The sequence below is a fragment of the Mytilus edulis genome, chromosome 10, assembly GCF_963676685.1.
Source record: "Mytilus edulis chromosome 10, xbMytEdul2.2, whole genome shotgun sequence".
Classification (NCBI taxonomy): Eukaryota; Metazoa; Mollusca; class Bivalvia; order Mytilida; family Mytilidae; genus Mytilus; species Mytilus edulis.
This window is the reverse complement of record NC_092353.1, coordinates 34,383,608-34,398,516: the sequence shown is the minus strand read 5'-3', so window position 1 is coordinate 34,398,516 and position 14,909 is coordinate 34,383,608. Positions and strand designations below refer to the sequence as shown.

The 14,909-nt window shown below is 30.0% G+C and overlaps 1 protein-coding gene across 1 annotated transcript; it reads right to left on the bottom strand.

The window, feature by feature from the left end:
* Positions 1–2,376: 2,376 nt before the first annotated feature.
* On the bottom strand, positions 2,377–14,802 carry LOC139490992 (peroxisomal targeting signal 2 receptor-like). The gene is made up of 9 exons (XM_071278184.1): positions 14,627–14,802; positions 13,167–13,339; positions 12,326–12,361; positions 10,171–10,248; positions 9,330–9,438; positions 8,597–8,706; positions 6,277–6,390; positions 5,762–5,817; positions 2,377–3,732 (listed from the first exon to the last, which is right to left on the bottom strand). The coding sequence occupies exons 1-9, from the start codon at positions 14,727–14,729 to the stop codon at positions 3,564–3,566; spliced, it is 948 nt and encodes a 315-aa protein (XP_071134285.1). The 5' UTR covers positions 14,730–14,802; the 3' UTR covers positions 2,377–3,563.
* Between the last annotated feature and the right edge of the window lie 107 nt (positions 14,803–14,909).

Below are 14,909 nucleotides of genomic sequence, written 5' to 3'. Positions count from 1 at the left end.
TTATTGCTATCCTATTCAAATATATACAAATGTAGACAATTTTACCTTTAAACAATTCGTTAAAGTGTGTGTTTAAAAGTTTCATTTAAATTGAATTTCATACTGACCAGCATACGATATTGCAAACAGACGATGTTGATTTTTCATAACTATTTACTTTTTTTTCTCAACTATTTATTTTTTGGAAGACAAAAACCTTCCAGTACACATTTGTCCGAGAAAATCTTTTGAAACATTCATTTAAAAGGTAGTAAAGATTCTCCAATAGGAAACAGCCATATATTGTGTGATTTTTACAGAGACAACGATTTATTATTACAGAGTTCTATTCTTTATGAACCAGCAATTTGTATACCCCATTTATGTTTCTGTCTGTGCGTTCGTTCGTCCGTCTGTCCCGCTTCAGATTAAAGTTTTTGGTCAAGGTATTTTTTGATGAAGTTGAAGTCCTATCAACTTGAAACTTAGTACACATGTTCCTTATGATATGATCCTTATAATTTTAATGCCAAATGAGAGTTTTGACCACTGGCCATATGAAGTGATAGTGCGATTGGGGCATCCGTGTAGTATAGACACATTCTTATTCTAACTGTTGTTGGTATATTTTAGAATATTGATCGTGGAAGCTTCAAGTAGTATATATTGCTTTTCAAACAGTTGACCTTTCAACACAATTATAAAACTGTTTTGCAAAATTAGGTTAACGAAAATCAATGGCTAATTCCTTCCTCCTAAACTGGCCAGTATATTTATACAAGGATATTGATCGAGTTTCGAGTTTTAAAGTATATAAACTGGTAGTATCCATGTTCTTTAAAATCAAACAGATGAAGTTCAACATTGATTTTTTTAATGTACCATGGAGTAATTACGTGCATTGTCTTACATTTTTTTTTAATCACTTCCTTTATAAAATAGTATCAGTCATGCTTTAATCTACTATAAATATTTAAGAACATGAAGGACTTTAAAGAAACTGTTTATATAAATACATGAGTGTCAGCTCAATTTAAAAAAAAATATATATATTGGTTTTAAAAATACTTCTGTTAAGAAACTCCTGGAATTCATTGGAATCTGTCAATGTGACAGTTCTGTCTTTGATTAAGGAGATAATTTTATGTACAAAAAGGAGAAAACAAGAAATAACAATCTTGTATTTGGATGCTTCAAAACTTATAATTTGTTTACCAATAAAAAATCAGTTTTTAGACATACAAGTACATCACTGTAAATCACAAAAAAATAAATGGATAAAAAAGAATATGAAAATAAACACAAACAACTGACAACATAATATAGTCAGGAATTTTGATGAGGAATCAAACATTCAATTTTAAATGAGAGAAGGTGATGCTCAATTAAAAAAAAAAAATGTGGTTTGCATTTTACACAATACGATATTGTTTTTTTTCCAACAGCTGGAAATGGGGAAAATTTTCCACATATTATTTCTGAAATAGGAATACGCTTTGAAAATAATTTTTTTTATTCCAAATAAAATTCAAAAAGTTGAACCATTTTGATTCATATTGTAACATCAAATTTTAATGAATTTTTATAAGGTTTAAATTTCTTTGATCTTTCTGCACCACAATGAACCTTTAAAGGTTAATACCACTACAGGTCAGACAGTTGAAAAAGTAGGAAGGAAAAGATCTCAATACAAATATTCTAATTCACCTTAAACTATAATTAAATTCATAAAATAACTTTCTAATTTAGTTTTGATGCTGCATATTGAAAATAATGTAAAAGTATATATACTTTAAAAAGAAGGCAGCAGCTTCTAAAGTATTAAAATCCATAAAGTAAAGATGTTTTGCACAAATATAAGTGATCCTTCAGAGAATATTAAATGTACCTTTATGCAATATCACATTTTGGTCTAGCTACTATTCGTCACGAATGTACTGTAATATATCTGTACCTCCAGTTATTTTATTTACAAAGTCAAGTTCCTGAGACCTTATGTCACCATACATCTATTACATAACAAGAATGTGTCCATAGTACACAGATGTCTCTCTCACACTATCATTTACTGTTTAGTCAACCATGTAATTGGGGTTGATTGGACCTCTACTACATCAAAAACTACCTTGACCAAAAATTTAAACCTGCAGTAGGACAGATGAACTAACATACCGACAAACTAATGCAAGAATGGAAGCACAGACTTAAAAACATAATGCCCCTAGGTAGGGCTTAATAAGCATGACTCATCTACTAGTAATTTTCTTCTTTTCTTTAAAAAATTGTTTGAATGATTCATGAACTTGATACCATAAGATAAAACTAAATGTATACTTAGTTCCATTTTTTAATTTGAATAATTTACAAATATCATCTTTTTTTTTAAATTGCGACACATGAATGTGCTATCTTTTATTTGGTTATAAATCCAAATATAAAATATAAGTTTATGATATCAGTCACAGAGAATTTTGTACAAACTTTTAAAGGTTTGTTGTGTGATAGTACATATATGTCTGAATCCAAATATATGTTGTAATTCTAAAGTTCATACATATTATTAATGATCATTAATGTGATAAATAACTCTCTGTCATATACTATCCTTGGAAATGTTTTCTCTAAATGTAATATCAATGAACTACAAAAATGTATATATCTACTACTAAAGTAATTGCTTTTACTACAGGAAATCATTTTATAACAGTAGACCATGGATCATCAGGGGCGGATCCAGCTATTTTCAAAGGGAGGATTCCCAACCCATGATATAAGGGGGGGGGGTCCAACCATATGTCTCCATTCAAATGCATCGATTGTCCAAAAAAAAGGGGTGATTCTGACCCCCAGAACCCCCTTCCATTTTGGATCAGCCCCTGATCATTTTCAATAGATAATAAAGTAATAAAAATATCATTCTTTTCAGCAACTTCTTTTCAACTTAATTTAAATCATTCTGAATAAAATTTTAAACAAAACACTTCTGCATGCTGTAAAGCCTGTAATTAAGATTTATTTAAAAATAACAAACTTACAAAATATCACTTAACTGACAAATTAGTAATTTGATATATTTTTTTCTCTCACTAAAGTTCAGTGCCTGAATAGCAAATTGCTATTTTAACAACATAATATACATATATAAATAATTTTATTATATCATTCAATCAAAATCACTCAATAAAATATATTATCTGTTTAGTATAAAGTTTTTGGTTGTTTATTTGTTTCATTTTATAAAAAAAAAAAGGCATTTGTACCTGGATTACATTCAACATTCCCTCTTCTTCATACAAATGGACTAGATCATTAGTGTAAACACTAACAGAATTAACGCATGATTTTCAATAATGCTGTTTATCATTCATTCTGCATATAAATTTTTTTTTTTTTCGTCTGTACCAATTTTCTTGGATCGAGGAAAATTAGCATATTTATTGATATTTGATTTCATAGTTTTGCTAAAGTCTGCATAATTTATTGTTCGCTGAGCATTTTAATTTGTGGTTCGCCTGCAACCACAATATCCAATAAAAATTAGTATCTAACAAATTACAATGAATCCACTATGATTTGTCTCAGTGTTATCTGACACCTGACAGTAATGATTTAGTATTATAAACTTTGACCATTTCATCCCAACCACAGTCCACTATCTGTCCAGGATTATGTAAATTATGGTCTATCCCATACACAAATTCTGTATGGTGTTCTATTGTCTCTAAAGGAGCTGAGTGAGTAATCTCCCATGTCCTGTAAAAACGAAGAAAAAATATTTTACTTTTTAATATTGAATTAAAGGAGTTGTGATGTATGCATATAAAAAGACAGGAGTTCAACAACACCATTATACAAAAACAAAATTACAGGCCAACATCTGGTCTTCAACAATTGACAAGTGTTTATATAATATGTCAAGCACTATATTATTCCAAGTCTAGAAAAATTGTGAATAAATTATGAAAAGATTGTCAAACATCTGCTTTTTACAGCAAGTTGTATAACCAAGGCCAGTACTATGCTCGTTTCTGACCTGGTTAACTCATCTTGCTAGTTTGGGGGAACTAGCTGGTAGCTTTCATTTGAATACATGTCAACGTAACACAGATTCAAGTTCTATATGATCATTTATTAATTCAGCATTCAGTATAATCACAATAATCACAATAATCACATAAGTTCATGGGGCATAATATACGATAATAAAACAGCATGTCTATTATCAATCCAATACATCTGTCTTAATCCAAGTCTTTGAAGATTTATATTACTTTATTCATCAAGTAAATTATTTCTTATTAGCTAGTGCTAAATATCTTAACTAATACTGAGTAATAACAATTATTTGAATTTTTACATTTTAACATTCTTGCACAAGTGGAAAATACAAGTGTCCAAAACTATATGGTCAACTAATGCCTATTCTTTTCATTATTCAATTTATATAACATTAATACTATATATCTAATTTACATAATAATGCTATATTCCCAAATATCGGCCATGGGGTGATCTTACACTGACACATCACATCCTCATGGGATAACTATTACTTATCTTAAAAAGTAAGAAATCCCTTTTGTATAACACTTCTCTAATCCTTAATTCTATAATGTCATTTAGCCCTCAGGGGATTACATAACAATTTGCTTTACACTTATCTAAATTGTGAAGATTTATATTACTTTATTCATCAAGTAAATTATTTCCTATTAGCTAGTGCTAAATATCTTAACTAATACTGAGTAATAACAATTATTTGAATTTTTATTTTAACATTCTTGCATCTAAAATATACTGGTTATAGTCGTACATTAAAGAAATATTTTGTTGTTGATAATACCAAATATAAACCCACAAGGAGGTTTTCAATTTAGTTAAACAAAACTTGAACATATGGCAGGATGTTAAAAGAACACAGTACTCCCTCCCCCCTGTTAAACCATTGATCAATCAATCACAAAAATAAAAAATAGGAAAACAAACAATAAAAAACAATTCAGCTCTTGAATAAAGAGTTATTTTAAAAATATTCTATTATCAAAGCCAATTATCATAATGTCATAAGGTCAAACTGTAAAAAAACAGAAAAAAAGGAAAATACATGCATCACATCAAAATTTAATGCAATTGAAACTATTCAGAGGATTTTTTATTTGCCAATTTAAACCATAAAGTATAATACAGAATGCAATATTTACACATTTACAGTTGGCCGAACACTAATTTCAGATTTAAAGTACATGTAATCACTTCCCTATAATTATATATTTGATATTGGATTATTTATCTATTTGAGAATGTTTTTAAATAGATTAACACTACTGGTTCTTTGGATCTATAAGCTGGACACATCTGAATAAATTTACATTAAATTTTGCAAAATAAGGGCTGTCATTTCACATAAACAGAGATTTATAATGTGCAAAGCTGTAATCTTCAGATGTAAAATTACATCAGGCAAACTGGATATTTGCCAGCAGAAATGTCATACTTCAACACCTTATTTTGCTAACTAAAGAGTTTATCAAGTGAATTGATTTAATGAAGAATCTTATATAAGAAATTGTTCCCATTATATATCTTGGATCATGTTATATCTTAAACTATATTAAACAATGGGTGAACAAGTTAAAATATAAAATAAATATAATTCAAAAAGCATTAATTGTATAGATAGATTAACATGTAATATTCATTTGGCAGGAATCTTTTTTGTGAAACATTTGGTCTCTTGTAGGAAGAATATTGCAACTGTCCAACATAAAAAGGGATTTCTTACCTGACAGTAAAGTCATATGAACAGGACAGCAATAAATCTTTACTAAATGGAGAAGTCTGAAAAAATACAGAAAATCTAATGAAAAGGATAGAAACAAATCATCACTCAATGGAGAATTCTGAAAAAAAAACAGTAAAGTCATATGAACAGGATAGCACAAAATATTTACGAAACTGGGGAGTCTGAATGGTTTTTTTTTAAATCATGGGATCAGAACAGCAAATAATCTTTAATTGAAGAAAATCAGGAAAATACAGTAAAATCATATGAAATAAATAAAGTACCAATTGTTTGCTAAACAGAAAAGTCTGAAAAGTATTTGACATGGTAACTTTTGATTAAAACAAAAAGTTCAATTATAATCCAGTTTTATATACAAAACAGTTAAAACTTGTTTATTAATTTGGAACAAATTTCCTACCTTATAGGATCTTAACCTCAGGTTGAATTGTGTTAACAAAATTGTTATATATATATATACAAAACATAATATATGAAACTAAATATTAAATTACCTTTATCCTTCTAACAGCATACTGGTGTCCACGTAATTCACAGATGGGTCCTCTAGAGTTTCTAATGTCCCAACCTTTTATTGAACAATCTACACTACCAGTAAATACTATATTCTTAAAAAACAAAGAAAATTTTATTTATTTGATATGTTTAATGTTTCTTCAACACACAGAAAATTAAAGGACAAGAAAGGAAACTTTTCAGAATCAAAAGAATTATGGGTAATATCTTTGTCAGAACAACAGAAGAAAAATGATGTAATAACATGGGTTGAATACACCTTTTTAGTTGTCAAATTGGCGATAGATTGGTGTTTAATGTGCAGTGGCAAAAATAGGATATGAATATGAACTGTTCTTTTTAATAAATTGGAATGCTGAACCAGGTATTAAATGTTTTAATTCACAAGGTAACAGACTGCAGAATATTACGTCACTCTACCCACAAACTCCAAATTACATGTCTTAATCAAGAAAATCATATAAAATGGTTCAATAAATTTGATTTTTTTTTAAATAGCATTCAATACCTTTTACCAATAAACCAATAACCTACAATTTATTAGATAAAATAATTTAGGAATTCATGAGTGTTAACGGGAGATAACCACAGTAAAAATATATATTTTTAATGTGATTATCTCCCCTTAACTCTAATAAAATTCCATGTTCCCTTATTTAGTTGTTTCTTATGGAAGCATAATTGTAGTTATTCTTATGGAACCATAAGGTAGATTTCAGTCTAGTTTCTTAAGAATAAATTGTTGTTATTTGTATAGAAGTTAGAAATGGTCACAGAGATATTTACTTTTTGTGATGCAAGTCATAAACAATTGATTCACAGCTATTGGATGCATGTGAAAAGATCGTTATTCTCCCTTAATTAAATGGACCCCAGTGTAGATGAGGTCTATACAGTTTAAAAATGCTGAATGATTGGTTTGTACACTATCATCCAATATAAGTATTATGCATTATTTGTTATTTTGTTTTTTTTTATACTAAAGGGTAATATGAATAGGTTTCATTTCACTATTACGTACAATGAAATATGTTTTCAAGTTATAACTCTGTATGAGTGTTATATTCAAAAAGCAAAGAAAAACAAGAATGTGTCCATAGTACACGGATGCCCCACTCGCATTATCATTTTCTATGTTCAGTAGACCGTGAATTTGGGGTCAAAACTCTAATTTGGCAATTAAATTAGAAAGATCATATCATAGGGAACATGTGTACTAAGTTTGAAGTTGATTGGACTTCAACTTCATCAAAAACTACCTTGACCAAAAAATTTAACCTGAAACTTGCACTATTATTTTCTATGTTCAGTGGACCGTGAAATTGGGGTCAAAAGTCTAATTTGGCAATTAAATTAGAAAGATCATATCACAGGGAACATGTGTACTAAGTTTGAAGTTGATTGGACTTCAACTTCATCAAAAACTACCTTGACCAAAAACTTTAACCTGAAACTTGCACTATTATTTTCTATGTTCAGTGGACCGTGAAATTGGTGTCAAAAGTCTAATTTGGTAATGAAATTAGAAAGATCATATCATAGGGAACATGTGTACTAAGTTTGAAGTTGATTGGACTTCAACTTCATCAGAAACTACCTTGACCAAAAACTTTAACCTGAACGAACGGATGGAAGGACTGACGGACGGACGCACAGACCAGAGAACATAATGCCCCTCTACTATCGTAGGCGGGGCATAAAAACAAAATAAAACAAGAATGTGTCCTCAGTACATGAATGCCCCACTCGCACTATCATTTTCTATGTTCAGTGGACCGTGAAATTGGGGTAAAATCTCTAATTTGGCATTAAAATTAGAAAGATCATATCATAGGGAACATGTGTACCAAGTTTGAAGTCGATTGGACTTCAACTTCATCAAAAACTACCTCGACCAAAAACTTTAACCTGAAGCGGGACGAACGAACGAAAGGACGAACGGACGGACGGACGAACGGACGCACAGACACACAGACCAGAAAACATAATGCCCCTCTACTATCGTAGGTGGGGCATAAAAACATGCAATTGTGCTTTTCTGAATTATTTTGAGAGGAAAATAATCTTTTCATCTTGACATTTGTTATCATATCAACTTGTAAGACATTTTACCAAAAGTTTTTGTGAATTCTTTGTCAATATTTGTGATGTCACAAAACAATTAATTAACCTGCCCTGTTTCCTGGACCAACATATGTTGTATGAATTGGTTGACATTAAAACATAGATAAAAGTAATATATGAGCTAAGTATGTAAATATAAGTATTGGCAAGTGTATTGGCAAGTTATGTTTTTACCTGATCATACTTTGACCAATCACAGGTAAGGATTTCAGCATTGTGTGCAGGAATAACATTCAAAGGAAATTCAGGTTTTCTGACATCCCATATTCTCAGCGTTTGATCTCCTAAAAAGAGATAACAAAAAAGTTTTTTCCATATCTGATGATAGATAACAAACTTCACAAATTGACATTACTTTCACAGATAACTCATGTCTACTTGATTTAAAAAGCTAAGAAAGTGCAAAGAACATACTCATCTGATCTCTGACAAATATTTATTGACATACCTCTGCATATAAGTTATAATATTATGTTAATTCATTTTGAGTGTATGTGATTGATTTGATTAGAATGATCTGAATACAAATTCTCTGTTTTTTAACATGCATTTGTTTTTTTTCGTTTTTTAATTTGACTACACTTCTGATTGAATTTGAGAAAAAGATTGAGCTTACTCAGGATCTTTCAAGATTCCATTTATTTTTGTTAGTGTCAGTTAAATTCAACAGCGGAATTTATCAGTAATTGTAAAACACTGCTTTTTGTAATTCCTTTTCTGAGGCATTTTGATTTTAAATGAAATCAATGCTTTCTAGTTATGGTTTTCTATATGAGCAACCTCTGGAAAACCCTAATGCCATTAGTAAAGTTTCTTTTATACTATATTCTACACTATATAATCTTCTTATGTTGCTTTTGTTAACTTGATGTTATAAAACGTATCTCTGCAATAAAAATATACAAACCTGAAGCAGAAGCAAAGCATCCTGGGATATGAGGTGACCATCTGACAGAATACACAATATATTCATGTCCTGAAAATGTAGCAAGTGACTGTGTTTGACCAATATCCCACTGAAAAATAGAAGATGATAAATATCATGAAATCATCTGTTTTTACTGTAGATTATAATGCCTATTGAAAAAAGACATCATTTTAAAAAATATTACTCTTTATAACTCTTATTTAAAAAAAAAAAAAATATGTAAAACTTTGACATTTTTTTTCTTTCTTTTCAAATAGAATTAAGTACTACCCACTAGCAAGATAAATAACTTATATTCTAGGGATTTAGTTGTTTTTATGCCCTACCTACGATAGAAGAAGGGCATTATGTTTTCTGGTGTGTGGGTCTGTTCGTCCCTTCGTTCATCTGTTCGTCTGTCTGTCCTGCTTGAGGTAAAAATGTTTTTGGTCAAGGTAGTTTTTGATGAATTTGAAGTACAGCCCCACCTACGATAGTATGTAGTTATGTTTTCTGGTCTGTGGGTCCGTTTGTTCATTTCGTTCATCAGTCTGTCCAGCTTGAACGCTTCAGGTTAAAGTTTTTGGTCAAGGTATTTTTTTATGAAGTTGAAGTCCAACCAACTTGAAACTTAGTATAAATGTTCCCTATGATATGATCTTTCAAATTTTAATGCCAAATAAGAGTTTTGACCCCAATTTCATGGTCCACTGAACATAGGCTATTACGTAACAATACATATAGAAATCAATATTCATTGTAAGTGGATTTGTAACACATATAGTACATGAATATGAACTGCTATTAATTCATGCAAGACCTATCATTATAATACACATACCAGTTTGATTAGTTTGTCCCATGAGCCACTTAAAACAAAGTTTTCATTTCTTGTCTGACTCCAATGTACTGAATAAACCTAGAAATAATCAGGTATGATTAACCATTTCATGTATAATTTACTATTTCATGTTTAATTTTCTCTTTTGTGTACAGATTTCTCTTTTGTGTACAATTTCTCTTTTGTGTACAATTCTTCTTTTGTGTACAATTTTTCTTTCGTGTATGATTTTCTCTTTCATACATGATGTCTTTTTCATGAATGTTATTTCATCTTCACAGGACATACTACTTTCTATATTAGGATTTCCTAAAAATTGTTTTTCATGTTCTCATTGTGAGCAATGTAACAATTATGGCGAATATATATATATGTTACAGTAAATAGGTGAAATTAGCAGACTGCAGAGTGTATGTTATGTTAACTGGAAAAAAATAGTCTGTTTAAATAAGTAATATATACGAAAAAGTATAGTTTTTTTTTACAAACTTTATTTCTAGATATTATCTGATGATCATAAACAAGCTTCTGTCCAATTTTGGTAGAAATCCAGGATATTTTGAGAAAGTTATTAAAATTTTTAAAAATTTAACCACAGTGTGAATGTAATGTTATCTGAGATAAAAACTAAGTCCCTTTATAAGTAAAATACGGAAAAACTTGATTTTATTTTTACAAAATTTACTTTTTAAAATTTATCTTTTGATCATAAACAACTGAAGCTTCTGTTCAAGTTTCGTAGAAATCCAGGATGATTTGAGAAACTTATCAAAATTTAAAAAATATAACCACAGAGCGAATATTTGTGGACGCCTCTGGCGACGAAATTATTAGGTTGGTTGGCTATGTCTCACTTTTGCGACAAAAAACGCAGGCTAGACGAAAAGGAAAAGAATGTCAACATTGAAAGTAAAACAAAAGGGATGGACCATTTAGGTGACTTTTTCAATCCACAAAAAGATCATTCTTATACAGGAAGAAACGATGATAAAATTTTGTTGGAGGTATATAAGCTTTAGTTTGGAGGCCTTGAAGAACTCATAAAAACACGGAAATATGAAAATGTGACTCTTAACGCCATCAATTTGTGTAAATTTGTTTGTGAAGAATGTCAGCTTCATCACAAATGTCTGAAAAAAGAAGTCGTAGTTAAACCTATGTTGTAAAAGGAATTTAACTCATGTTATTGGCCAAGTTGATATGCAGAGTATGCCTGATCATTCTGATGGAGATTTTAATATAACAAAATTATGAGATTTTAAGAATTATCAAGATCATTTAACCAAGTTTGCCATAATCTAATGTCTATCTTAAAAAATAGCTGCCTAAGTTGCCTATACAATTCTCAAAAATGTTTTTCTCAATTTTGGATTGGTATCATTGTCTTGCATGCTCAAAATGATTTTTAGGGAGTTTCAAAACTTATAAAACAACCATTTTCCAGTTTCAATTCACAAATACTGAAGAGTATGCACTTTTAATGTGCCTTATAATCCTTGATCCTTAAGTAAGCCCTACAAATCCCTACCCCTTACTTTCTTATTTGATATCTTGAATTATGTCTTTAATTTTTAAACAAAAATATCAAGTTAGTAAATAGCTGTAAAAATGACAAAAAAAATCAGTAAATACCTGTAATAACTGAAACAACTAGTAAATACATGTAATTACTAAATTGACTAGTGATTACAGGTATTTACTGAAATGTTTAGTAATTACGTGTAATTCCTAATTTCACCTATTTACTGTAACATATACATGTTTATCATAATTGTATTGTAATTACTGTATAGATATTTCGTCTATCTATGTATGTATGTATATTGACCTCTTGTACACTGTTGTGTCTGAGGATAATAAAACTTTTGAATCTTTGAATCTTTGGCAGCTCAGTTGCTGATATTATACATGTATTGTACATGTATTGTACAGTGGCAATTAACTATTGCAAATTTCCCTTGCTATCATTTCCTATGTTTGTAGAAAATCTTATGGGGATCAACATGATCTTTATTTGTTTTTAATGATGATTAGAGCAGATCTGATTTTATTTATATCTTGACATTTCTGTTTTTTATAATTTTATGTACATAATTTCTGATCATTTTTGTTGGCTTATTTCATTAAAATCTATAACCTTTGTAACTAACTGTACCTCTTTTGAATGTTCTTTATATGCCTTGATAGGACCCTGTAAAGAAAAAAAATCTTTAATATATCCAGTTTAATAATGATCTGATTAAAGTATATATAGAAAAATGTATGGTAGAAATTGATACCAATTAAATTTAGCAAAATACACTACTAGAAAAAAATCAATTAGCAGGTTGTTCAAACATTTGTGCTCAGTTGTTACCCTGACTGTACTACGTACATTTGTCTAAATCAATGTTTTTCTCCCTTTAAGTTTGTTCATGTTTCAAACGTTTTTATACCACAACCATGTGGGTTAATTTGTACATGTTTATATGCCATGTATGTAAATGAGTTATAAACGAGAAGGCATTGTGTAGTGTTGCCATTATAGTGTCCCTTGGCCTTTGGATACCTTAATTAGAAATAAAGAGCTTAAAACATTGAACAATGTACATTGTAAATTCATTACATGCAGGAATTCATACCTGCCAACTTTTCAAAATGCCCATGGGGGTTTTGCGTGCAAGATGGCTGCCATAATCCTAAAATACCTTCAAGGGGGGCTACAAATACATTTTAATCATTTGTTAATGTTGTTTTTTTGGCTTCTTAATACTTTTATAAGCCTAATGTCATTGTAAAATTAATTGTTTTGTTTAAAATTGTGGACAAAAAAGCTCTTTCAAAATTACAATTTGGGAGCCTCCATGGGGGAAATCCCCCACAAATAGTGACAGTTGGCAGGTATGGGAATTTAACAACTATCGATATATATCAATAATTGCTTTTGGTAATGAATTAAAGAATTCTATTTTTATGTTTCAATAATGCCATGTACATGATGACAAATCTAAACTTACTCTGGGTTGTGAAGCATCCCACACAACAATTCCACCATCACCAGATGCAGTTACAAGTACATTTTCATTATTCTCTGCCCAGGTCACATCAAACAGTCCATCATTCCAGTCAAATACAACAGTAGGGACCAGTCCATTGGGGGTCTGGTCTATGATAAAGAGTGTACCATTCCCTGAAATTTAGACAGGAGAAAATGAAAAATAAAAAATGATAGCTAAAAGGGGGAACACAGATGCCTCTGCAGCAATACAGGCTTCAGTTGATACCCTTTTTATATTTAAAGCAAATATTTCAAAAATGTTGAAATAAGTAAACAGCTTGTTTCTGGAACCTACTATCATGACTATTTATAGAATTGTTTATCATATTACTGCCAAATGCAAAAAGGATACATTTTTAAATTTGGTTTTCCTTAATAAAATAAGTTTCAACAAAATATGTACATTGAAATATAGTAAGTTATTTTATGTTGTAGAGGTTTCAACTGTTTTGCAGGCCACTACAATTTCAATTGTATTTATATTGTTTTTGGAAAAAATTACCACTTGCATGACTTGTAACTGTCCAAGAGAATTGCAATGAGTCTTAAGTATGGATGACTTTAATATAAGTGATATTGAACATAATCCACTTAATATTATTGCTGTGCTCAGAATGTTAGGGCCATTGAAGATATTTTATCATGGATGTAAGACTTATCATGCTACTGGTTTTAATAGGTACATGAAAGTGAGTTGAACAGCAAACACCTGAATCTGACCAATTAAGGTCAATCTGTTGACACATAAAGTACCCTTATGTAAAATATTTACGCCCACAAACAGTATAGTTTGTGTAACTTTGTGACATACATAACGAGCAGCACAGTGAGCACACCTCTGAACAATTTTTACTTTATTTTTGTATTCTGGTGTCTCTAATATATATCATCATGATTATGAGGGTACTATGAATGCCCTTAACCGTCAGTCAGTTGTCAAACAGTCAGTCATTTTCTGCTACCGTTAGCGTCAAATTGGTTAAAAATTTACAGTGATTTGTCTAAATATCCTTATCATGTTTCGTCAGAAGTTTTAAGAAAAGATTATCGTTGGGATAAAATTTAACGTGATTCATCAAAAATAGTTGATTTTATCGTCTTAAAGAAAGTTTACATTTAACGAATACCATTACGAAAGTTTTTTTTTTGATTCGGTTAACATATAACAATACAAACATTTAAGCTTTTATGAGTGTTTAAAATACAGCAAAAATTAACGTATCATCATTTGCCAAGAATTTTTACGGTTTTAGTGATGTACCACCCACATCTGTATCTGTATAGGTACGTGTAGAATCCTGTTAAGGCTTTTATACACCGTGGAGAAGAGCCACACCATGTATCCCCCCAAGGATTTGTATAGTGACACTATACATGTGTACAAATCCTTGATCCCCCTTTTTAAAAAAAAATGCTTGCCTGCAATTCCATAATATTGTGATGAGGCACATGCAAATCTATGTTGAAAATACGGAGAAAATTCTACAGAATATCCGTGCCTCCCTTTAATTTGAAGTGACATTTACATTTTTTAACCTAGAGTTCACATTTACGGGAAAAAAATCTTTCGGCCTAGATATTGACCTCAAATTATAGAAGATTACTTTACGACATTAACTGGATTTTTTAAATGAAGGATCTTCTAATAGCTTCAATAATAAATATCTTAATATTTTGCTATTATTACAGACTGATACTGAGA

Excerpts from the sequence above, each read along its gene's own strand:
- LOC139490992 (XM_071278184.1), bottom strand. The coding sequence starts at position 14,729 with ATGTCACTTCAAATTAAAGGGAGGCACGGATATTCTGTAGAATTTTCT. Across the intron at positions 12,362-13,166 it reads GGGATGCTTCACAACCCAGA|GGTCCTATCAAGGCATATAA; the intron begins GTAAGTTTAGAT and ends TTTTCTTTACAG. Across the intron at positions 3,733-5,761 it reads TCATATGACTTTACTGTCAG|GACATGGGAGATTACTCACT; the intron begins GTAAGAAATCCC and ends TCGTTTTTACAG.